Genomic DNA, 26,750 nt, shown 5'->3' with positions numbered 1-26,750 from the left:
TAGGCTTTTCTGCAAGACAGCCTACAGAAAGTTTACCCACCTGGTGAAATACGTAAAGTATGACCAATGTAAATGACACAAAGGCTCAGAGGCAGCTGGGGAGAACGAATGACTAAAACAGTTTTACTATAGACCACAAAATGGCTCGGGCAAGTGACATGCACCACAGTTACATTACTGAAAAGTTTCATTAATTCTTTAAATGGACTTTTCAGACACGGCACAGAAAGGAACAAGTAGAAACGCCATATAAGATAAATGGTAGCAAACCGCATTTTCACTACTCTTTTCAAATGGAAAAGTTTGTTTACTTGTTAACTAGAAGACAACGACTTCATCTGCAGACCGTTACAGAAAGTAAGAGTACACCCAATTAAGAAATCTAAGAGGTGACCTTGCATGAAAGGATAGAGACAACAGTACTGTTGCTACATTAGATAGTAGTGTACTAGGGCACTCTCTCTTCTCTTCCCGTTTTCAAGAAACAGTTCTAGCAATCATGTCTTTCACAGTAAGCAAGACTACACACCTATGGCTCCACGTCCAGCCTTGAAAATTCACTCACTAGAGCAAAGAGCTCAAACTCTGATACAATCAATATACGTTGAGTGAAGAGGCCAATGTAATGTCACTTAAAACTTGTCTTTCCCTGTTAGACTGTTAAGATTGTCCCAGGAGGACCTCTCTTACAAACTGGCTACTTCTAATTTGCCCTTAACTTAATAGAAAACAAACCAACCACAAAAACCTGGAAACCTCAACTTAACTGCCCTTAGCAAGACTGTAGAATCTCTTTAGTGGTCAAGCAATAGATGAGACAAAAACTTGTACAAGGTCCTGAAGACAGAGTGCATGAGACAAGGTATATATGTTCAAATATCTGACTTCAAGTGACTTGATTCCCACTTTTTTTCCTTTTGGAAGAAGAGGGCTTTGCTGATTATGTATTTCCAGTTAATATGGAACCACTCTCCCGTGAGCTGATGCAGATGAGTGGCTTGCAGCATGAAGTCTGTTGAAGCAACAGCAGGCAACAATACAGTCATCTGGTCTCATGAGTTCAGCATTCCAGGTTTTCCACTCCAGAGCCTTGGATTCAAATCTTCAGTCACGAAGAAAACAACCTTAGAAAAAATCATGCTGCTTGCATGCAAAAAAATCCCCACAAACCAAAGTTGTACTAACTTCATTTGAGTCAATAGCCTGTTTAAAAGAAATCAGAATGGGAAAACAGGTCTAGACATCTTTCCCTGAGAAAAATCAAACTTGTATAAGCTGGTTGAGTGACGTACTTCGTGTGAAATGCATGCTAGCTTATGCAATATAAATGACAATCATTTGTGAGTACATCAGTATAGATTTTTATTCATTCTTCCATTCAATACTAGGTGCCACTTTTTCTTCATAGATATTACATCTGCCCACTGCCTCTTCTTTTCATAGATGGCAAGCTGGACATAAGTATTATTTGCAGCAAAAACATTACCTTCTCATACGCTCCTTGCCAGTTAACAAATCTGAAATTGTCAGCTTATGGGTATTACAGCATTGTCAAAGAGATGTTGGTTTTACTTTTCTGTTCTGTTTCCAGAAAAAAATGGTTAAGAAAATGGAGGTTAAGAGTTGACACAAGATTCCAGAACGTTCATCACTGGCAGAGGTTTGCCCTTGGGCAATTTCTAGAAAAGAACATTCCAGTAGATCCTTCTTGCCATGATGCATCTATACAGATCTGTGGATTGCTGTACTTCTGCAACACAGACATACCGGAAGGAAAATTTATGTTAAACATCCAGACTACACACAGTCCGCTCTTCTGGTAAATCTGCCTAAAGAGCTGCTAACGACACAATAAAACTACGTATTTCTGATCAAACAATACCTGGTGAAACAACAATGTTAAAGGCTATGGACCTGTGATTGAAGTGTGAAAACATGCCTCAAGCCATCCTAAAACAAGACATTCAAAGTAGTAGAAGTTTTTTTTTTAAAAAAAGAAAAATCACTGAGAAAAACATATCAGAGAAGACATAATCAACATATACCTTCTCCCCTTTTGTTTTATGTCTTCCACAGAGATAGAAATTGGACATCATCCATTTTAAAATCCCATTTGTACCTGTCATCTTTATAAGCAAAGTAGTAAAAACCCTAGATTACAGTTACAGGAAAACACAGGTTTACCTGGTATGTTTTTCAACAGTTTATGTGAATCCAGAGTGCATCAATAGGTAGGTTTCTTCCATATCTCTAAGCACTGAGCTGGGAGAGGCCCAACTGTACAGCTAAAAGCAGCAAAGCTGAAACTAAACAGACATACCTGTGAAGAATGGAAATGAGGCCCAAAGGTTTGGTATTGTTACTTCTTTGTTCAGTGGGGAAAACAGAAGAGAAAAACATCCTCCTTTCAACGACAGTACACTTACCTCAGCTACCTGTAGCAGCAGTACAAGATACATTATTTTTATGATTATTCAACATTTTCAGTTAATGACGAATAGGGTAAGAGAGAACAGACAAGTTGTTTGTGATTAGGAAGGCATTTAAAATGTGGAAAACTGGAATTTTTTTGAAAAGTTCTTTCTGATGGACAGGAAGAGGAAGGGAGACATCCCGAATGAACACTTCTGTGACTCCACTTCAGAGAATTCCCCTACCAAAGGTTTCAGTCTTCAGATTTCCTGGAGGTTTAAATACAGAGAAAGAGCCAAAGATAACAAAGACACTACACACCTAATCTTGCTCAGATGTACGTTACAACATAGCAAGCTGAGATTTATTTATTTATTTTTTTAAGAATAGATTCTGCAATTACAAGTTGCATACCTTCATCTGTACTGGAAAATGTGTGAAATTGTGAATATTAGTGTAAACATTTACTCCAGTTACCATTAATTTCTCCATCACCATATAACAGGATCCACACTAAAGTAAAGGTGAGCTAACCTCTCACTGAAACAGAAAGCAACTTGCAAAGCCTTTTTGAGCAGCAGTGAGCACACCAAACACCTACACGCTCAACAGTCACTATATGAATTAATTTTTAACCTATTAATCTTCTTCTCAGGCTAGGGTGAGATTTGTGCTGCCAGCGTGCTGAACCTCAGCTACATGGTTTTAAGTACCAGTGATGCCACACCAAAAAAGCGTACTGAAGACTTTTGAACTCTCAGTTACATTACCTCAGAAAGCAGCAAAAGTGAATGCCAAGCGAGACATCCCTGCCTAACAGCTGTCTTAGAGCATCCAATATCAACACCGTTCAAGATACAAACGTTTTCTGCAATTATGCCCTCTTCCATTAAGGAAATGCCTGAAAAGTACCACACCCTCAGATTCAGCAGCACTGATATCAGCAGACAGGTCTAGAACAGATATGTCACCAGTCACCTCCAGAGCTTAGATATTCATCTTTCATACAGGTTAAGATGAATAAGGAACAAGGGGAAAAGTTACACTATACTTATCAAAGTAGCCCACTCTCAAAGGTGGAATTTTTCCCCCTTTCAACTCTCATGAAGAACTCAAATTTACTCAGTCATGATGTATTATTTATAGAGGTCTCCTCTACTCAAAATTACTTTTAAATGTATTTTATCTGGATTCAACACATCTGAACTACACAAATGCCAATGCAGAGCATTTGTGCCTCCAATAGGAGGTTATAGTGTTGCACCTAAACAGACTTCACATCGCTACTTATCTAGGCATTAAGAAACACGCTCATAATTCAGCAAATTCTTAATAAAACCATTTAATGAATAGAGTAACAGTAACTGACTCTTTTGCCCGAGGCCACAAAAGTGGTATAATTAAAGCCAGTACTTTAAAATCTCCTGGCTCCCAGACTAGTCCATGCTTATCTTCCATTTACTTACGAATTTAGAAAAATATGACTTGCCTTTAAGTTCTCATCAAGGTGCAATAACAGCAGATCCATGGAGACTCATTCTTCGTGCTTTCTGTGTAGTGTGTGGCATCATGTCAGTCGTACTAATATACCATGATGGAGCATAAGGCAAGTATCTTTGAAGGATATTACGAATACATACATATATTCCTCAAACACAAAAGGACTTCTGTTGTCTTAACCCAGGATTTCAAAATAAAAGAAGCAATCATATTCATGTATCACTCTTTGAACTGCTTCATTAGTAGAGAATAAAGCCAACTTTCTTCCCCATTTACTAGTGAAAACAAATGCTACGAAACGAGTTTTCTAGCACCATTAAAAATTTCAGTACTTTCAAAGCATTCCTACTCTAGAGAAGTTGGAATCTGCACTAATATTCACCCATGGGACATCAACTAGTTTTTCCATCCCGTGCCTCAACTTGTTGAGATCACCGACACAGAAATCACTACTAGTGATGACATACACTGCCACCTTGTGTTACAGGTTAGAACTGAAAAAGCCTGAAAAGTTGGATTTCGCACAACCATCCAGCTTCAGCAGTGTTACCCCCCCGCCCCACGCCCTCAGCCACTGTCCCTCGTGAGAAGCCTCTCCACTTTTACTTAACTAACTCAGGCTGCAACAGCTGCAAGTTTCCATGATCCCAAGAAACAAAGTTCATTCTTCTCCACTAACTGATAACAGGTATTTTCAACAGCACACAGTTTTGCCGAGACAGTTGGTGCTAAGTGGTATAGGTATTACCTTTTAGGTTTGAGATGTTTTTCCTCCAGCACAAGCAAACAAATACATATGCTACAATATACAAAAAAGTGAGGCTAAGCTATTAATGCCTTCCTCAACCTGAAGCTGAATAATGGAAGTTGTCCCCTTTACATCCCTGGACTATATTTTGAGAACAGGTATTGTGTCATTCCCTCATCTACAAGGGGAGACTGAGGGCTCCTTTACCTACAATGGCTGGGTATAAGCTCAGTAACTATATTCTGTGTCAGGAGCACACAGTGGATAGGAGCTCCAGGACCAACAAGGGGGATGCAAATCTGTAGATATCTCCGTGGTCTGTAGCCAACCCAAGCCTCCTGTTAAACCAGGGTCTCACAGGGGACATGGAAGCAATCATCCATTAAACCTTCTCAAGTCCAAAGCTGAGTGTAATTAGACTGTGTCTGGCAAAGCAGTCCCAAGCCCAGTGGGTGTATTACAGAAAAATACATGTTAACATGTGGAAGATAGATAAATATGGAATGGTTCTGGAAGAGGTCATTAGTGGGCTTTGAAGCTGTACTGTCCTTTTAAGCATGTGCTGGGTGGAAGTCCTATTTTCTTCAAAAAAAAAAAAAAGGAAGACTGCCTTATAATTTGGGTAAGTATGGTCATCTGGAAGTAAAAAGAAAGCTTCTGTTGTCTCTATTCTGACTAAATAGCTCAGTATCAAAAAAACTTCTACAAGTGCAGTATTTTTACTCAGATCAAAATCCTAAATTACCAGTTTTCCTCCATGCTGGGCAATACTATGCAACCCGCAAAATATTACTATATTGTTAACTATTTACATGAAAGTAGCACTGAGCCTACCTACTTCATTTCTGCACTGACATTAAATTGGAAATTTTTGTATTACCTTGTTTCTCACAAATCATCTATTGAAATAGAAACATTATAGTAATTCACAGAATTAACAAACTTAATTCCAGCATTCAGCAGCAGTCTTTCTTGCTCTAGCAGACAGCAGTTTTACCCATCAGGTGAGCAGGCAAACACGGAATATGTTAAAGTTCAGTAGCATTCACCGACCAATTTTGACACAAGATGAAATTTACTTTAGAAAACCATTATTTTTTTGGTATGTTTCTTTCTTCCCTTTCCCCACCCAAGCAGAAAAAAGCAAGACACAAGTCTTCTGCCATACTAATGTATTCCATCTTTCAAAAAGAAAGACATGATTTTAATATTACTTAACAATATGTTAAAAAAGTAGCCAGTTAGGCTTCAGTGTTAATACAATTATACACTCTATAACAGATTTGATAGTGTGAGTACTGTTCTTTTTTAAATTTTCTCATTCTGCAAGTATTCTTACACAAGCTGGCTACAAGTCAGGAAAAAAAAATCAAAACACAAATAGCGTAACTTGTACACTCTTAAACAGTAGATTGTGAAAGAACTGAGGAAATACTTGTCCCATAAGAGCCTCTTTTTCATGAAGTCATGTCAGGAGAATTCTGGAGCAGATGAAAGCACAACTGACTAGGTCCATTCCTTTGTCAGGAGTCAGAATGACAAAACATAGCTAGATGCAGAAGTGACAGGAGCCACTGCAGATGATGCAAACTAGTATTTTGGCCTCCACCCAAGCCTAAGCAATTTAAAGTCTTTGAGGCCAAGGCATTCAGAAGGAGATGGAAAAGAGCTATTGTTCCAACTCCAACGGCATACAGCTACAATCAAGTAAGTCTCACTCACAGACTACAAGCACACAAGCTAACAAATTCAGGTAGAAAGTGGCAATTTTTCAGTCCGCAAGAATTATCAGGCCAAAGGGTTCAGTGCAGATCCACACAGCACTGGGGACAAGGCAAGGCAGCACTGGCTCAAGACCAGATAAGCTCTCAGCACAGCAGGACAGGTAAGTGGAGTTGTCGTTCATTGATTCCTGCAGGGTTCCCTCCCCATATTGTGTCATTTCAATGTGCAGCAAATGTGGTTTTTTTCAAGCTAAAATTGGACCAGTTGATGGAAAGTCTCTGCCTTGTCTGTCTGGCAGAATCCAAGCAGAATCTGAAAAGAAAAAAAGTGATAAAGTGAAATCAATATACTTAAAAATCAAACCACAGGTGTTATCCCTCTTTTGAAGAGCAGCTCTCATTCTGAAAGACAAAACCTCTTAAAAAAAATCATACTTAAAAGAAAAAAATCATCACTTGTCCATCTCTCAAATACATCATAAACCAGTTACTTTAAACACCACTGCATTATCAAGAGAAAGTGAATGAAATAACAAAGAACACTGCACATTTAGCAGCACAGAAGCTAGCTGAATGTTAACTAGAAACAGAGATGACATTGCTGTATTTATCAAAAACCTTGTAACAGTAAGAATGAGTGGTAGGTAATGTGTAAATGGCATGGGACACTGCTGCTTCTCTTCCGAATACAGCAAAGTTATGTTTGAGACAAAGACCTAGGGAAATTTTTTTTATAATACAGCAGATAAATAGTCCACCTGCCTGTAAAAAGCACCTTTAGAACAAAAATCCACTTACTCGCTTTCACTGGACACAATTTATAGAAGAACTTTTGAAAAAGGTTGGCATATGCAGGCATTTCAGTGACAATTCATGCTGAAGAACTTTATTGAAGCAAGGTGTAGCTTGTTTAGGCTAAAGACTGCATGACAGCATCAAGGTAGTGCATACCTCTCTGCAAGGCTATACAGCTTCTCTAATAACAGAAAGCCAAAAAAGGGGAGCAGACAGAAGGAGCAAAATAGAAAATGTACACTGGAAGGTTAGAAGAACTACACTCCTTTTGTTCTTTCTATGCTAAAGTTGGAAGCAGCTTGCAAAACTAATTCTGAAGTCAGGGTGTAATTAAAGTATCCATCTATTACACCACACCAAAGCAAGAAGATGAATAAAACATCAGTAAAAAGTATGAATTCAGTAGGTCTGTGCCTTCTAAGCATTATGTTGGAAATTATCAAGTGACAGAAAACACATGCATTAAAGCTGCCTTCACTGCATTAAGTAGTTATTTTTCTTCCCTAAAACAGCACCTATCAGGGCTTTTCAGACACCTTTTCTAAACAGGTATACATAATAAAATTGGACAGTTACACACACTTCCTAACACATGACGGTAAAGGAGCAGATTACACCAATTACTGAACTGATTACAAAACAGTACAGTTAAAAGTGTTAACTCTTCATTTGGAATCATGTTTGACAAGTTTATCTCCAAATTTCAGCCGCACTTCTACAAACATAAGACACTGCTTCATTTGTCCTATTGAGAGCAGAGAACTGGTGAATTTTTCTATTTTCTTGTTACAAATACTGCAAACTTGAATGAAGCTAAGAATATTCCATGAAACCCATAACAAAGGCTTACGCTATACCAACACTAGCACTATCTACTATATGCTACATTTCACCTATAAAATCTACATTTTGATATAAAAAAAATTCCTTTAACTGGCACCACTCAGAAAAGTAATTTTTAAGAATAGAGAGTATGTACTTTTGAAAATTTCATCATCTAGTACATTGTAACTCTATAAATAATCACAGACATATGCATTTTGTATAGTAACAATAAGCAGCACAGAGCAGTAGCTGTACTCTCTCCATTGCAAGATCCAGACATACATTACATCCCAGACTAGGAAAACTATATAAAGACCTTGAAATCCATACTGAAAGCCCTTTCTTAAAAAAAGTCACCCTTTAAACAAATGGCTTTAGTTGTTTTGTCAAATACTACTGTTGATTCCTAAATTATTCAATTGCAGGAAACTGATTTATTTGTGACATTTCAGATTTGGCTGTCATGATGAATGGCTTACTAGATGCATTCGTGGGAAACTAGCACACCCAGCCACCAATAAAGAATACAAATTTGAGTAGATTTCAGTATTATGGAAGAACATGTGCTACATTACTTAAACATGAGCTGTCTGCTCATATTTGAGGAATTTAAAAGGTAACTAATGTGATGGGTAAATCCGAAAAGCAACCAAAATGCACAGAAGAAACAACTTTCACAAGCACAGGTTGATATTATATTTTTACCGTCACTGCACTAGCATAAGCATCTCCTCTTTACGATTGGCATAAGCTAACATCTCACAGTTACACCATTTCTACTTCATGTACAGTACAAAAGTCCAAACTAATAGCTCCTATAAACAAGGAAGAAAACATCACAAACAACCTTTGTGCAGTATCTGTTCTGAAATTTAAAGTGTAAAGTTTTATTTATTCAACACTTAAGACCTAACATGGTATTTAAAAACTTTTTTTAAACACTAATCAGTATTTGGTCTGTGTGGATAATAAAAGAAATATTTATGCATAATTTGCTTATAGAAAAAAATAGTAAATGAGGATATTCTTAAAACCTTGATGAGAACCTGGGGGACACATAGATGATTCTAGCACTTATTTCTGTATTTGTGCCACTCAGCTACAATCTGTGCCCATAGATCTACAGCTTTGGTGACTGTTACAGTATTCAGAATGTCAGCTGTAACAGGATTTGCTATGTTACAACACAATACAACACAGGCTTTTCTGCCAGGAGTTAGTTATGAAGTTGTGTGTTTTGGGTTTTGTTTTGGTTTTTAAAACCATGGCATATGAGAAGAAGCACAACAGCTATGCATAGGGATTACAGCACTTTACCTTTTAAAGTACTCCACTTCTCGCTCTGTTTCATCCATTTCCACGCTGTCTAGATCAATGTCTTTGGGTAGAAACACATCATCTACAAAGGAAAAAGGACAACACTACGTTAGATTCCATGGGGAGGTGACAAGGAGAGAGGAAGAAGCTTGCAAAAGCTGCATTAAAGGTCTTTTTTGGAGAACTGCCTGAATTTTGTAGGCTATTGATTATTCATGTTTAGGCTGAATTAATACAAACTTATAATTAAAAAGACACCTCTTGAAAACCCTATACTAGTACCTCTGCTCAGCCTTTAAGGAGTTACACTGGGAACAAGGAAGAGATGAACCAACAGTAAATTTAATGATTGCATGGGTTGCGAAAGATGCCATAAACCTGGAACACACATGAGAATTGTCAAATTATACGAAGGGCTCAATGAAACAGATAGCTAATGAATAGTATTCAACTGCCTGAAATTTGTTGGCCTTACTACTAAAAAGGCAGCTTTAGAAACATTTTAAAAATGGTATTTATAAAGAAAAATACTTCAAGAACTCTGGGTTTGTAGAGCTGCTGTGCTCCCTCTGGGACATGATCATCAGGCTGTGTCTAAGAGTGAAGTCATGCTACCTACAATTAGGAATTTTTTAAAAAATGTTATTTAACATGTTTTATACAGCCTGAATTTATGCCTTAGCTATAGCAACAAAATCTCTTTAAAATCTGCTGGTATACTGTACTGCCTCAGTGTATGGTTCTCTTTTGTACTTAAAAAAATTTTTAAAAAGTTTCAGAAAGCATAAATTTTTGTAGAAACCTATTTAAGCATTTTCCTCTTGAAGTCTCTTTTCTTGCTATATGTATATTCCAATCTCATTTCTGAAGCAGCTTCAGAACACATTCCAAAAACGGTGAGACAAAAACTAACCAAAACCACCTAGTACACATCAGGACTCTCTAGAAGCCTTGAGATTACAAGAACAAACAATAAACATTAGTTTTCAGAAATTGTAACTATATTTGATTTAAGCAGCAGAAAACAACGGTGAAGGGCAGGGAGGAGGAAGAGATGCAGGAAGGTACCTGCATTCTCCTACAGAAAACACCCTCCATCACTACCCCCCCGCCCCCAATAGTTTCGCCTTCAAATGTCTTCAGTCTTCTTTTTGTGCTCCTAATTCTAGAGTTTTGTCTTGCTCCCATGACTGGAGTACATTCTTCTTGGTAAATTAAAAAAAAACCAAAACCCAAACACACCACAACACAGAACGCACAAGAACTAAGGTATCAGAGAAAAGGGTTCAATGCTGTATCGCTGCTCGACTGACATGGAATGGAAACATTGAACATAAGAGTTAAAAAAGAAAGACTGGTGGGCTGACTCAACCCAACCATGAAACCACAAAAACAAAGCTGGGCTCTACACCTAGCACTTGCAACAACCACGAATTTGGTTTACATTTCTGTAGCAAAGCTTAATAAACAGACGTATTCTGAAACAATGACAGAGATTGCCAAAGGATTAAAGTCTCATATCTTGATGTGTTTACCAGACAGAATGGCAGTGAGAACTACAATATTAAGCCATTCTGGTGAATGGACAATTTATGCACCGTTACCACTCAGCTACCAGGTAACGCCATGGGCATGACCAGGTGCCCTGAGCAGACAGATGTCTGTAGCGCAAAACTGCCATCCCAACCAGCAGTCCCAGTAGGGACCAAGCATGTGCAGGAATAAACTGGTGCTTGAGAATGGCAGTTTGATCAGTGTGCTGACAAAGCCAACCGTCTAGCACTGCATGTGCTTCTCAGCTCTGGTATTAGCTGTTAGATGTTTTCAGGAAAACAAAAAATATGTTGGGAGGCAAATTATGCAAGTGTAACTTGTTTCAATCAACTCAATCTTCCATGGTTTTATTATTTCTATCAGAAATTACCTGTTAATGTAATTAATATGTGAAAGAAATTATTTCCATTGATAAAATGCATATTTATGCACGAACTATCATTCTTTGGCTGCAGAATCCCCTTATTTTCCTTGCTCAAATAGTAAGACCAACTTTAGACTATACTTTTACTGCTGCATGAGAAACCACCTTGCTTTTAAAGAAGTTCAAAATGGATTTCAACATACTATTGAATTATTTTAAGGATTTATTTTAAGCAAGATAGCCTTTACAAAAGAGACTGGCTTACTTAACTGAGGAAAAAAACCCATACAAAACCAGCAGTATATGCTAGTTTATTCATTCTTTAAAGCATCCTATACCTCTTTACTAAAACTATATGCATCTCCCAATTGTTATAATTACAATGACTTGAGTTTTCCTGACATGAGTTTTTCTGTTTCTTTAATTTACATTGGCAGGAATGACTGAAGATAAAGATTTCAAACTTCTGGACTTAAATGGTAACAATAAAAAACAACTCAAGTTCTTCAACTTTCTTACACACTTACCAATGGAATTGTTGATTTTGTCCCCTTTTTTCTTCTTGTTTTTCTTGTTCTTGCCTTTTGGTTGAGGAGAATCTGCAAGTATTAGCTTATTATTTTGTTGCTGTTCACTTGGTGAAGGGGATTCACTTGTTATGGGTGCTTTCTCTTCCTTTACATGGTTCAACTGTTTTTTGTTGTTATTGTTTAACTTCTTCTCCTCTTTTTTAGGTTCTGCAAGTGTTGGGAGCTCTGCTGCTTTTGCTTTGGGTTCTATTTGGTTTCTGGTTTTAGTCTGAATCTCAGCTGCTTTGGGGGATTCAACAGGCTTTTTCACTTGTTCAGCACATGGTTTGTTTATCTGCTTTAGTTTCTGTTTGCTGTTTCCTTCTTTATGTTGATGCATAATATCAAGCAGAAAAGAGAGGGGCTCATGCTGCTTTACACTCCCCTCTTTCTGATAAAGCAGCTTTGAGTCTCTAGTGTTTACAGGATTGGATAGTTCACAGCCTGTCTCTGAAACTGGCCTCTGTTCTGTATGATTCACATGTCTTGACAGTGAATCGGAGGAGGTTTCTATCTTTTCTGATTGCTCAAGCGTACCATTCTGAATGTCTTCAGGTGCGTTTGGGATAGATTCCTTCACTGTCTGGCAGTTTCGAGTAAGCATGTCCACCTTCTGACAGTCTTTACTTGTTCGTTCCTTCTTCTTTTTCTTTACAGCCCGCAACTGCTGAAGTTCTTGAAGCCGTTGCAATTCTTGTTTCAGCCTCTCTTCTTCTTCTTCCTCACGCCGCCTCTGTTCCTCAAGCAGCTGGTGATGTTCCCTCTCCCTGGCTTCTGCTTCAAGTCGAGCTTTTTCTTCAAGCTACAAAATAACAATAGGTTTATTGAAAGTGACAAACATTTTTGAAATTAAGAGTCTGAGGGATTATTACTACTTTTCTTTATGAACATTATAAATCCTAGGATGTTAACATGTGAACATACTTAATCCTGAAGTCTGTGCAGCAAACAAATAATTATTCATACAGAACCTGCCCTTTAAAGTACATTAAAATCCTTTCTATAGTTCTATTTTCTATGTTTCTGTAGCATATTTGTCTGTTGTTAATATCAACTGTTGATCTTCCCTTTGTTACTGCTAAGCCTAACTCCATGTCAAAGTGTTCTACAACCACAAAAACCTCCTGAAAACAAAACATTCAGCTTCCTTTTCAACAGCTGTGTGCATTACTAACGTAACTCAGGTTTGCATCACATTGCATCATTTACCTGTTCTCTTGCTCTGGTAGCAGAGTTGCTCTGTTTCACTGTTCACGACCATTAGGAGGAGCAATCATTAAAAATATTTTACAGCAAAACACTAAGCCCGTTAAAGTTACGTTAAAAGTTGTCAAAAATAATAAGGATGGTAAATTTTTCTGTTTTCAGCCACAAGTTCATTAACCACATGAAATAAAGACACAAGGGATTTTTTCGAGCCATTACTGCAAAGGCCTAAAACTTTACTGTGCAGCATTGATCTTGCATCATTAGCAAAATGAAAGTCAGTTGTACTCTGAGAACAATCATGTCCATTTATTTTCCTGCACATTTTGAAGTGTCTGTATGGGATTACTTTTTCACAGTTATAAAAGTAATGCAAAAAATCCTATGAGAATCTTCCACTTCTTATGCTCAAACTGCATTGCAAGAACGAAGTGAATTTTGCACTGTGAATTTTATTTATAACTAACTTAAAGCTGAATAGTGCTACAACATGAACGTAAAGAATATAACTTGTGAACATCAGGTCTTCCAAACCCATGGAAGTATTTAAAGAATGCAGAATTAGTGCCAGTAAGGAAATCCACAAACAAGAAATATTTACAGTGCAGTCACACATCATGCTTACCAGAATTCAAAAACATTCAGCAACCAATCTCATCACACCTTGAACTTTATACCTAAGGCTGGTACTTGAATTGCAGTAAGAAAAGCCAATTTCCTGCTTGTTCAACGTAATAGAGGAAATAAATATATTTCCTCTATTAACTCAGCAAATACTGTTTTCAAAAAATAATTTCACTGTAATACATTGGAGTTTTTTTAGAAATGTTTTTGCCAATTTCCATTTGAAAGCAACCTGTAATCTTTTCTTCCCTTTCCCCTCTCTGCAGCTTGCCACTTCATTCCAGCTTAGGATAGCCCTTCATGTCATCACATAGCACAGCACTCAACCTCTTTCAATCAGGACAGCAAGGTGCCCAGTGCAATCATTCTAAAAATATCAAATCTCAACTTTTCCTCTCTCATAAAAGCACTGACCTTGTGTTTCCTGGCTTTCTACAGAGATACTTTATCATAATCATTATCCTAATACAGAAACACTAGTTTTCTAGCTTCCTCCACTTTTAAATTTCAATTCTACAAAATAATCAAATTCTTAATGTTTCTGACACTTACAAATAGCTTTCTAAAGTGTGGGAAATTCCAATATAAAGTTGACTTGCAACAAAACGCATGACAACGACACACTGAGGAATCTTCTCAGTCTACTACTTAACTCCTCAGGTAGCATCAGAACAGGTAAGCTAGCTGCATATATACAAACAGGCAGTGTACCACAAACTACACAGAAAACAATGACAACATTTGTTATAAAGTCACTATATAGTGGTATACTTCCAGAGAGTGCACAGATTCAAAAACACGAGGTCTAGGATAAACATACTTTTATGTCTTACCTTTCTTTGCTTATGTCTGGCTCGCTTGGCTGCCCGAGAACTGCTTACTGGTTTGGTTTCAGAGCTGTTTATAAATTGTAGCAAGTCTTCCACCTTTCGATGGTCAACAACACTTTCCCTTTCAGAGATCTGATCTGGTTTCTTCGGCTGTTCCTCTTTCCTTTTTGTTAAACGTAAACGAAGCTTTTCTCGCATTTCTGCATAATTTCTACTGGTTGGTGCAGCTGGAGGCTGAAGGACATGAGACAAAAATTTAGTGACTAACTGTGAAAATTTCACTGATCTAATACTTTTGAAATTTGAGAGACCTTCAAATAACTTGGAAGGTCCAAACCTAAATATTGAACTCCCTATTGTTTGTATGTGTACCTAAAGGTGTATTTAGCACGCAACAGACCTGTCAGACTTGGTGCTAGCTTATGAACTGTATTTTCCAACTGAAAGAATGATTGATCTCGCAGAGGAATGCACAAATGAGAAGACAAAAAATACTTTTAAGAGCAAGAAAGGAGATTTCCATATTCTCTTGTGATCGGTATATCACATTTGAAAATTTGAAAGGAACAGACATTTGCAGCTGTTTCCATTTTCTACAAAGTCTGTTTCAGAGTTGGGGCTACATGGGCCTCTGGGCTGTAACTGTGAAGGCTTGATTACCTGGCACTGAAGCATGCCAGCATACCTCCAGCAGAGTCGCATCAATAACTTAACACTGCTGCAAGTTGAATCCTTGAGTCATGTTTCGTATCTGTATTCCCATCCATTGCTCCGGCCTCTCAACTCCTCATTCCTCCTCCCTTCCTGCTGCCATACCCTCTTCTTCCCTCCTGCACCAGATCTGGTGCCCATCTGTTTGGAGCTACACCAGTTGAACTCATTAAACCAGCAAAACAAAGCCTATTAACTTAAAAATCCTGTAGCATTCTGCCACTTCAGCAAAATTAGTAACTTACTGTGCAATCAGATGATTACCAAAGACAGATCAATCATGGACATAGTGCGAACATGCAACAAGAAACGGGATCCCCTCCCTGCCCCTTTCAGCCACAGGGCAGGGGCTTTTAATTCACTGCAAGCCCTAAAACGAAACTGCATCTGATCAAATACATAGCCAATAAACTTAGCTTTACTTCAAATAGGAAAAAAATGCCAAAGATTCAAATTCTACCAGTTACCTGATTATTAAAATAGACTATATACAGATTTACAAATGAGGCCAGCAGGAAAATGAAATTTTAAGTTAAGAAAAAATTTCATGTGGTAAGCTAACAGCTTTTAGCATTTCATTGGTACAACTGAAAAGAATTCACTAGACATGTTACTGGTATGAAGTTAACTTAAGGATGCTTCAAACAAAGCATTAAGTATTAAAATAAAGAACATAAAGGAAAAGATTTTGTATAACCTGCATGCTTTAGAACTTCATAATTTCTTCAAAACACCCTTTAAATACAAACACAAGTCAGTGCCTATCAAAATGCACCAGTAGAGAAAATTGTTTGTAATATTGAAAACAGGGAAAATGCAGTTTGGGTTTTCCTTTGATAGAAGTATAATTTAAACTTACACTGCCTAAGTTCTAGCTAAGAATAGTTCCTTTTTTTTTCTTTTAAAAAAATCAAGCTAAAGTGAATACTTTGAGGATTGCTATTTTTACAGATGGGAGAATAGCTCATAAATTGTTATGAACATTTAAAAAAAAATATCCCATATTAAGTGTACTTACACCCAAACTCACTGCATTTTTTATAATTACACTACTACAGACGAGTGCATGAATTCTGTAAAGTTATTTAAATGGCTCAATGCCCCTGTTAGCAGTTTCTAGTTAAACACGGTATTTATTATCCAAGTCAGTTGCTTCCTAAATCTTTTAGTCATTTTTATTACTCTTGAATTGCTTTCAACTGGAAAGGTTTGTTTCAATTCTTCATTTCAAAGAAGAAAATTACTTTCTAACCATGCTTGTTTTAGTACTTCTCTTCAGTGTGCTCCATTACCACCCCCTTAGTTGCAGTCTGATAAATCACATGCAATCAATGGTAAGTAAGTGACAAAAAGTGAATAAAACCAATTTAAAATCCAACAACTTACTCCTCCATGGCCGAAGAACTCACAGTAACAGCAGTCACAGTATTTTCCTTCCTTCTGATTTGTGGATGTTGAGGTACTGGAGCTATGCTCTGAACAGCTGTCTTCATCTTGGCTCTCCTCTCCATCATACTGTTGATGATCGTACGTGTTACTATTCTCACAGCGATGGCCCTCACAATCAGGATCACTACATTAAATTAAGAAAAAGCTTATAAAAACTCCAGATTATAATAAATAAGGTGAAAAAAAAAACTTATATAGTTATACGTATATCTATCAAGAAAAATGACTCTCAAACTGGGATATCAGACACCAGTGATGCACCAAATCCTAGAGCTTTCATCCAGTAGCTTGCAAATGGACATGCTCAAAACCAAGCAGCAAGATAAGATGATACATGGGAAAGTGATTTACAAAGACTTGTTTAGTGACTCACTGAATGAGCAGCCTAGAGAAAGAGTTTTGGAACTGTTCTTCCTGGCTTTAAACAGGCAAAATAGTTTCAGAAGTAGTGATTCTAGCTTTTTTACATGGAATGGTTTTGAAACTGCTGCTCATCTCATCACTTGTGGTCTAAAGAGAGCTGTGCAGTTGCAAAGTACTCAAACTTACTTCCAAAATCCCCTGAGTTTAGATAGATTTTCAGGCTCTTGGATGAAAAAAAAATTCAAGGTCAGCTAAACCCAAAACGTTCGCATTACCCAGTTTGCAACTTTATTTTCAAGGGGAAATACTAGCATGTCTCTTCAATAAGCAGGTACATAGCAGTTTGTTCCCTCCAGAGCTCTGTGTAACTGTGTGCCCAACATATCTACTGTCCAGTTCTTCTAAAACTGATGTGATCTTGCTTCAAAAGTAAAAAGTATTTTAAATAAATCCACTCCTCTAGCATTAGTATTTCTTTATTCTTACGTTAGAAAGGTGAAAACAGGCCACTATCTGTCTTATCTGCAAAATGTATGTGAATCTTCTTCCTAACCTCACTTCCTCCTCACCTGTAAGTTTTTCGAGAATTAGTGACCAGGACAGAATGAAAAATTTTTCAACTTCAGTATCCTAGTTAGGGAAAAGGCATGCAAAACCGCTGCACATAACAGGAGATACTGCCAGCTACTGCAAACATTCTGACTAGCCGGTTTGAGCAGCCCTTGCGTCACTGTTTCTTGCCTGTTGAGAGTCAGCGCTACAGCAGCCAGTGGCACAGTGGGATAGCACGTGCTAGGGATAACAGATACCATTCCATAGAAATCTAGGTTTCCTTAGTTCCATTGCTCAGTCACTAGATTGAGAGACTAGAGCACAAAGCAGTTTTTCCAACTATAGCATGCCACTGATTCATATAGACGGCAATAACTGTTTCCAGGTTCTCTCCCAGTTCATTCCTTACGAACTAACATTACTTTATCATGTTAGTACCCAGAGATGATGATGACAGTTGGATTTCTATTGCATTAAATAGCCTATATTCAATTCTCTCCCTGCACTAGGTAAGAAAGTTTCTTTACAAAATCGCAATAATTTCTCGAGCATCAAAGAACAGTTACTTATTTTGTGATATCATCAATAAAACCAGTTGTTGATAACAGAAATAAGGGCACTTTTAGAAGCACTTCAGGTATGCAGTTATCTAACTCTGCCTAAATCTCACACCATGTTCTGAAAACTACTGCAGTTATCAGAAGACTACATTCATAGCAGCCATGACCACAGCCCTGCAGGTCACAGAGTACTCACAGCAATAACTCAACTGCTTTTCTGTTATGCCTGTATCTTCAGATACACCAAAGAATTGACACCACTGTCAGTCTGCCACAGTACATAACACTACCAGAAGGTAGCTCCACCAAACTCCCCCCAACCTCCAAGACCTTTGAAAACCTTTGGAAATCAGAACAACCTTCTATGCTACAACCACTGTATAAATGGTGGGACTGATACCAAAGAAGTCTTATGTGTAGTCAGGAAAATGTGTTACCATGTGGCATGTTTCAAGACCACGTATGACCTTTTTATAGTTGGAGCTAAATCTCTCTACGGATTCCTTAAGTTTTCACAGCTTTTAATTCCTGCTTGCCATGTAGTGCCAAAATGACAGAAAACGGATACAACAGGTTAATGTCTCAGCAGCAGCAATCACTAATGGCAATGACAGAGTAAGAAAGAATAGAGCTTGACTTATTTATCCCAGGTCACATTCCTAAAAGTAAGCAAACATTTGTTTTTAAGCCTATAAACTCAGTAACTAGATTCTGCAATGGAAATCACATTTGTAAAGTCTCACACTAAGTTACACACCAAGTATCTGGACTTGGTCTCATTTGCTGAACACAGAGACAGTTGTTCTCTCACAGTATAACCATTGGCAAAGGACAATAGGTATCCGTATTTTTTAATTGCCCTTCTATTCTAAAAAAGAACAACAATAACAACCACCTTACCTGCAGACACTTGGTGGGGCACTTACAGAGCTGTCTGTGGTTGAAGTAGGAGGTGCAACTGTAGTAGGACAAAGACCTGAATGAGGATCCACAAATCCAGGGGCTGTTGCAGCAGTTTTGGGGAAAGAAGGAGCAGTAAGATTTGGAAGATGTGGTGTAGAGGCTGGAGACAGTGCAGCAGGAGACAGTGAAGGAAGGGATGCTAAACTGGTAGGACTATTTCGTGGTGCAACTGGTGCAGAATGTCTATGGTCCTCTTTATTAACATTGTGGAACACTTCACCTAAATTGGGGAAAAAAGAAACTGCTTACAACTAAAAATAATTAATAAGTCTCCATTAACTATACCAACAATCACGCAAAGTGCTGGATGTTTTCTGCTTCTGTAAAAATCAGCAGGATTTCAACACCTTTCTGTTACCAGTTCCAAACCCTAACATCAAGGACTTCTACAAAGTTCTTTAATCCAGGAGTACAGAGACTGTAACTCAAGAGGAAGAACAGCAATTAACAAAAATCATCAAGATACATAATACTATTAAAATAAACACACATAAATGGTTTAGCTTTATGGTTAGCTAAACATACTTGACTGAATTACTAAGCTGTATGTGAACGACAAATGCTTACCTATCGATGAAGGTCTCTTGGATGATACTTTGAATTGGTTGCTGCTTGACTGCACTGTAGTTGCTGTGCAGGAGACAGAAGAAGTGGCAGAAGAAGTTGCCATGACAACTTTATTAGCTTCCATAAAGGCATCCTGGAAATTGTACAGACATTTCTTCTTTGCAGTATTTTTTTTCTCTTTGCTGTCAGTAACTGCTGTTGCTTCATTGCTAGATGTAGTAGGAAGTGCTTCGGGTCTTATTTCTGAGAGTGCTGGTGCTAATATATCACTCCCTTCAATTCAAACACACATAGTAATTAAGAATCACAGAATTAGAGAAATGTCTTCATGGCATTTAGAATTAAACATTCAACAATTTAGACGCAGACAAGCAAGGATATATTGTTAGTGTTGGCTTGGTAGGAATAGTGAAGTGATCCTCCTTCCTCCTCCCTCCCCTTCAAATGATATAGCTGTAACAATAAGTGCTAAGAAGTCTCAGAGCAGAAGTCACAAAGCTTAAAGTTACAATTTTAAGAACACTACTAAATGTGTGTTAACAAGTAGCAAAGATGCTATGCATACCTTTATCCATTCATAATTTTAAAATTAAAACTGGACATCATTTTACATGCTAAGTATATAAGCTTGAATATCTGAAGTTCAGGTTAGCCATGCAACAATTATAAGCAGGAACGACATATCCTTCTATCAATGTAACATCATAAGTCTTATCTTTACTACTGGAAATTCCAGTTAACTACAGTAATGCCTTTGTGACAGACCTTCCAGACAAGCCTGCCACTAATCATCTGTTGGAACAGCTACCCATAACTACATTTGTAAATAGAGGAGCTACCCTACTGGGGAAGTTTTCTGGAGGTTTTTAATACCTTCCCTTTTAAATATCACTGTAGTAGCTTGACACAAGTTAGCAGCAGATCAGTCTAAAAAAAAAGCCAACAGACAAAACCAAGCTCCCTTTTTCATACAAGTCAAATAAAATTTAAAAAGGCATTTTAATATTTCTTATGATGTAAATGGAAAGATCTCTCTCCCCTCCCACCCCTCGTTCTCTCCTCCCCCCATCTCCCCGTCCTCTTCTATTCTCTTTCACTTTAACCATAAGTATTTCCAAAGGCTTTCTGGCTTAAACTAATTTTTGGCTTGGTTTATGCCTCTGTCTTTTTGAATGACAATGCAGTTATTCCCTGCGCATTATAAAAAGTAGTAGGATGTAGTACCATGTTACCAGTGCTCTCATGACCCTGTAGAAAAAGAGCAGGCCTTTGGGGCAGAAGATGAAAAGTTATTTAAGTTTCCCCTTAATTCCCATTTCTTTGCAACCCTAAACTTCTGAAGACAAAAATACCTCTACAATGACCGTAGGTGAAAAGTAGTGTGTTATTCTTTTGCCTTCAGCATCCTCTCCCCAGTATGTAAGAATTTATTTTTCTATTTTAAGTCCCACTGGAGTAGAAATGGCAGCCAATCTCTGCCAGAATCCCATCTTATAAAACCATGATGATGAAACCTACCATTCCTGGAAAAAAGTGCCACACTCCATTTCAAAACATAAGGCTTTTAACTAGTCAGTGTGAAGTAGTAACAAACCCTCACCAGGAATTGTATCAGGTAAAAACGTAGCAGGATTCCAGTTCTTGTCATTCATCATCTCTGATCCCCAAAGACTTATAAATTTAGAGCTATTCCAATCTGGAGTGCTCCCAAAACAGCTTGGATAAATATGATCTTGGAGAGATGCATTGAATACTTGATGCTTGTTTGTGTGATTCTGAACTGGAGCTGGCGGTAATGCCTACAAAAATAAAGAGTATTTTCCTCATTAATATTCTATTTGCTTACACAGTCACTTCAACAGCAATATTCAAATCATAGTGTTTCAATTGTGAAAGGCATTATAAAAAATATGATAAACAATATTTCCCAGAATGATAAAAAGACTGGTTTGTTGGTTTTTAATGCAGATAATATATTACACAGATGGTATGTACATGTATATATTTTATAATCACAAACATTGCTTTTAGATTCAGCTGATGAATACAAAAAAGCGTTCTCCAAAAATACTTGGGTTAATATATATTGGTAGGTTCTTCTTTTTAACTAAATCCAGTATTTGAATGAACATAGAACTTGTTAGGAATTATTACCTTTCAAAGCCCAAGCTGCCAAAACCAACCCTCTGTGACATGACAATCATTACCACATAAGACAATTGTGATAAAGGGATTACAAACACTTCAGGATTGAAAATATGCACAGTAGAAAAAGAAATAACACACTTATTATTTGAAAACACCATTTTAAAGTTGATTATATTCTTCTGCTTTTTTCATCTCCAAGTATTAACAGGTTCCTGACTTAAAACTTAACAGGCAAGGAATACACCCTTTTATTTTAAGAAGCAACAGGGGAAGGGGGCGGGGGGGAAAAACAGGGGAACACAGACTTTTTCTTGTTTTAGAAGCAAGTTGTTCTGGCTCACCCCATTTCTTCTGGCTGGAATTGTTTACTCACATTCTAAAATGTAACTTTCTCCCAGAGACCCTGTGCAATGTAAGCATTACATTCAATTACTGTCACCTTTAAAGAAGCCAAGGAAAAGTGAGTTTATCCTATTTTTGCACTAGATTTGATGCAATGACAACTATGCAGAAGTAGATATAGACATTAAAAATATCAACTGAATCCAATGACATTTCAGACATGAAAGCCTAAACACTCACGGCCAAGCAAACTACTTACTTACTCAGTCTCCTTTTTCTATACAGAAGGATTTTCATTATCTGACTAATGGTGAAGGTGGGAGGGGCTGGAGTATTCTGCATTAAAGAAAACTCATACACATGGGTACAAAGAATCACTTCACAGGGCTGAACAGCCTATCCATGATGAACCAAGCCTGATCGAACAGGGCTTATTAGTTCATTCACTACCAGCTCTGCTGAATTCAGCTGGCTCTTCAAAGGCAAAAGCTCCCTAAAGGTTCAGCTTCCACATATGTCTTTCCAGTTCCAGCACAACATAAATACATGGAGCCCAGCTGGTTCAGGTGCTGTGCCAAAGCCAACAGAGCTGGCCTGCATTACAAAGCCACTCAGCGCTAGCAGCCTGCTACTCTGCATGGGGCTTCTGGTGCAGCCTTGACAGTGAACTGCAGATGTTCCGCTACACAAAGGTCTTCTGAAAGGAAAGACAGCAGAGATCAGGGATGGGAGCTTGAGTGTAGATGGATGGGAGCTAGAGTGGACTGCTATAAGCGATGTGAAAAGAGCTCTGGAAGGATGGCAGAAGGTGGGGTACAACAATTAGGGGTTTCAGAAGAACGGCAGTGGGCTGTTGAGAAATGGCAGGCTGACACACTGCAGTTATGGAACTGGTGCACTACAACAGAGAGAAGGTAGGGACACTGGTAAGACAGGAAAAACAAAGCAGATGTTAAGGATGGTAAGAATGAGTAATAGTCACCTTAGTGAACTAATCTACTCTCCTTGCAACCACAGGATCACTGGATCAGACAAAAGGGAGATGACAGAAATATGTACGTAATGACAAAGGCTTTGCCCCTTTCAGCAGCACCCACAGTTCAACTGATTTAAATAGTATGCGAAACACCACCACATTAATAGTAATTCTTGCTTTTGACTCATACTTCTGAAAAACTGTCACCTGGTCCCAATCCTTGTTCCACACCTTTCTCTTGTTTATTATTTACAAGTTTTGCATCAAAAGAACTTTGCAGGATCTGCAAAAAAGCAAGTTCTCTCAAAGCACACATCAAATAATAATAATAATAAAATCTTACAAATTACTCCTATGACTCAATTTTCTCAAAAAAAAGTCACTAACATTTTGAACTAGAAACCTCAGGATATTATTGTCAAAATGGAATATTAAATTTTGACCTTCAATATAAGTGAAATGAAGACTTAATTAGTCCTATTACACTAACTAAAGTCCCATCACTGTTTCCACCATTCAAGACTCATTTGACCCCACGTGCTTTCTAATCACAGCAAGGAAATTATCAGTCTTCCTGAGAAAAGCTACCTTTAGCCCTGCTTTATGAACCTTCCACCAGTTCTGAATCTGTTCTATTCCCTACCCCTCACCATTCCCTCCAAAAGGACTATTATAAACAGACCACAATTTAAAACAACTTTCATGGCTTCACTGATACTCAGTCATGCTAGTTTATACAGTTGTACAGTATTTTTCCTGGGATGAGGATGCATCCACCTCCTTCATCAGGCTTACCTTATTGTGTGTAAAGGGAGAAGCTGTATACAAGGTGGGATGGATAAGTGGACGAGGCAGATGAGGAATTGTATGCAATGGTATATGTCCATGGATGTGAGGATAAAGATGAAGTGCAGGATGTGCAGGTTTTTCAGGATTCATAAACTGGTGGCCAGCAGGCAGGCGTCCAGTTGCAAGCGCAGAGGCTGTTAGACCTGAGGCTTCTTGTTTGCAAACATGACATTCGCAAGCATTTGGACCTTGATCAGCCTGTAAGAAAGTTAAAAGACAGACAGTAAAATCAGCTATCTCCCCTATCCTTTTTTCTTAGTAATCATTAAAATTATTTCATTTTGCATATATCAATTAATATTTTCAGAGCATCCACAGAATTCTTTCTTCTTATACCAATGGAAAAACCTCATAGTGACGTAAAAGCACTAGCGGAGGATCTCTATCTCAGTTAAGAAAAGAATGCCCTAAAATCGACAGCATTTCATACTATACTGACATTTAATGTCCACGATCAGTGACAAGTGAGATACTGATACAAATAATCAAGGACACGAATAGAAACCTTGACAGTACTTAATCATTACCAGACAATTAATTACCTCGCTATAAAAAAAAATTAAATTGGATTATTATTTTCCACAATTTTCCAAGCATATGGAAAAACAGTATGTGTAGAAAGTAGTAATAAGGGTTGATTAGCTGATAAAGTTGGAAGTAGTCCTGAGCTGCAGAGTACTGTCACATGTCAAGGGAGGTGATCTTTCCACTCTGCTCAGCACTACTAGTGAGACACATCTGGAGTGCTGGGTCCAGTTCCAGGCTCCCCAGTACACCAGAAACATGGACACACTGCAGTCAGCCTGGTGAAGGACCATAAAGATGTTTTAGGCCCTGGAGCATCTGACATACAAGCTAGGACTGTTCAGCCTCAAGAGAGAAGACTCAGGGGGATCTTATCAGTGTATGTTCCCTGACTGGGCGGGAAAGAGGTAAGTAAAGAGGACAGAACCAGACTCTTCTCAGTGGTATCCCATGAACGGACAAGAGGAAATGGGCGCAGATTGAAATACAGGGAATTCCACTCAAAGTGTTTATTTGTGAGAGTGGTTGAACACTGAAACATGTTACTTGCAGCAGTTCTGGAGCCTCCATCCTTGGCAATACTCAAAAACCTGATCGGACACAGTGCTGACCAACCTTGTCTAGGTGATCTTGCTTTGAGCAGGAGGCCTGGACTAGACTAATCTGCAGATGACCCTTCCAGACTCAACTATTCTGTGATTGTGCGAAACAGACATTTCTCATGAAAAATTTAATAATCGCGTCAACCATGAGAAATGCATGCCTTATTAGATCCTTTTACTGATCTCAAGGTATCATTAGCCTCTGTTGTCTCAAAAAGATTCAAGACTTTGGAAGAAAAGCAGCCCAGGAAAGAGCAGCTCCATTTCCCTCTCTCAGCTCAGTACTTCTTCCTGCCGCTGTCATTCGACATTTCACTGGAAGATAATTTTACCAGAAGCAATACCAGGAACACTTCCCAATTGCTATTTTTCCCAGCAATGTTGCACTACACATTTCTGCAAAAAGCAACACTAATTAACTTAGCTTTCTAGAAAAGAATTGACAGGTGGTATTCTTCTTAAATATGCCTTCCTCTCAGAAACAAGTAACTCTTCGTTATCATTTAAAAGCATTACAGCCTTTGACACAAGGTATATTTTAGCAGCCAAAGATTTCATAAACCAAATACAATGACTGAATTAATTAGGTGTAGAGAAGAAAGAAAGTAACTTTCTCATTAAAAAAGTATTACCAAGAAGCCAAAACTAACCTACTAACAAATGAAAATGGAAAAAAAATGTCTCACAGTATGGCAAGATTCAAAATCCAATTCTGACAAACTTTTGGGTACTGAGCACAAAAAGGAATCCAAAGAGAAATAAAGATACTGAGTAAATGAGCAATCCCAACAGATAATGCCAAAAAAATCTCAAATGCTCATGACATGTACCAGTGAAATCAATGACTTGAATGCAGTGTTACAAGGCAGATACTCAGCTCGGATTAGAAAATTAGGCTAAAAAAAGAAAGTCATTAAGAGTTCCTCAGAATAATTCTGAGAAAATCCTTTTTCCTCAAAGAAAACAAAAAAGAGAAAGGTTAAAACTGCCTTTCTATCTGGCATTTTAGTTTGCTTCCCTCAGGCAAGCAGACTTACATAATCTCACATTTCATTTTCCACAACAAATGCTGAATCTGTTCACCAGTCTCAAACTAGTTTGACAGATGTCTCAGCCCATATAAATATTATGCCACTGGTCAACCATAGACAGAAAAAAATCCCAACATACTTGCTGAAAGAAAAGTAGCTTAATACTCTTAGCACATGAGAAAATACTTCCAGTGGAAGGCCTTACAAACATCCTAACCACCGGGGAACATCTAATGGGAGTTCCCACCTGCCTGTCATCTAAGCTGTCAAAGGTGCACCCTCAGATGTGGATTCTTTTGTACAATAAGCGGTAACAGTGACTGGTGTGTTCTCTCTCAAAGCAGCGAGCCCGTGTTGTAGCCACAGGCTAACTTAGATTAAAAGCCACACAGTCACAAATATAAGGCCATTGGATGCTTTGCTTTGGTGCTTGGCTGTTAAACCAAACACCACTACCTGCTGAGCAGATACTCTAGGCAAGGTTCTGTGTGTGGTTTGGTGACCTTACAGTAAAGAACTTAATAATCTTAAACCATTAAAAAAAAAAAAATCATACACCCCAAGACCCATGCCATAAGTCATGCAATGGATTTAACTACACAGGGCTTCAACAGGGAAAGTTAGTCCTTAGATATATTAATAAG

The 26,750-nt window shown here is 38.0% G+C and overlaps 1 protein-coding gene across 2 annotated transcripts in view; it reads right to left on the bottom strand.

Moving 5' to 3' along the window:
- Positions 1-5,797: 5,797 nt before the first annotated feature.
- FAM193A (family with sequence similarity 193, member A) overlaps positions 5,798-26,750 on the bottom strand; it is a 50,841-nt gene continuing 29,888 nt past the window's right edge. For both annotated transcript variants that reach the window (XM_009704229.1, XM_009704227.1), the window contains 9 exons: positions 23,895-24,146; positions 21,234-21,432; positions 19,634-19,906; positions 19,004-19,286; positions 16,566-16,752; positions 14,472-14,702; positions 11,767-12,610; positions 9,322-9,403; positions 5,798-6,697 (listed from right to left, as the gene is read on the bottom strand). In XM_009704229.1, the coding sequence (XP_009702531.1) occupies positions 6,604-6,697; positions 9,322-9,403; positions 11,767-12,610; positions 14,472-14,702; positions 16,566-16,752; positions 19,004-19,286; positions 19,634-19,906; positions 21,234-21,432; positions 23,895-24,146 (2,445 nt within the window). In that variant the 3' untranslated portion in view covers positions 5,798-6,603. The remainder of the gene's footprint in view (positions 6,698-9,321; positions 9,404-11,766; positions 12,611-14,471; positions 14,703-16,565; positions 16,753-19,003; positions 19,287-19,633; positions 19,907-21,233; positions 21,433-23,894; positions 24,147-26,750) is intronic.

The sequence above is a fragment of the Cariama cristata genome, unplaced genomic scaffold, assembly GCF_000690535.1.
Source record: "Cariama cristata isolate BGI_N322 unplaced genomic scaffold, ASM69053v1 scaffold1937, whole genome shotgun sequence".
NCBI classification, from domain to species: Eukaryota; Metazoa; Chordata; class Aves; order Cariamiformes; family Cariamidae; genus Cariama; species Cariama cristata.
Note: the sequence above shows the minus strand (reverse complement) of the source record. Positions and strands in the feature narration are given on the sequence as shown.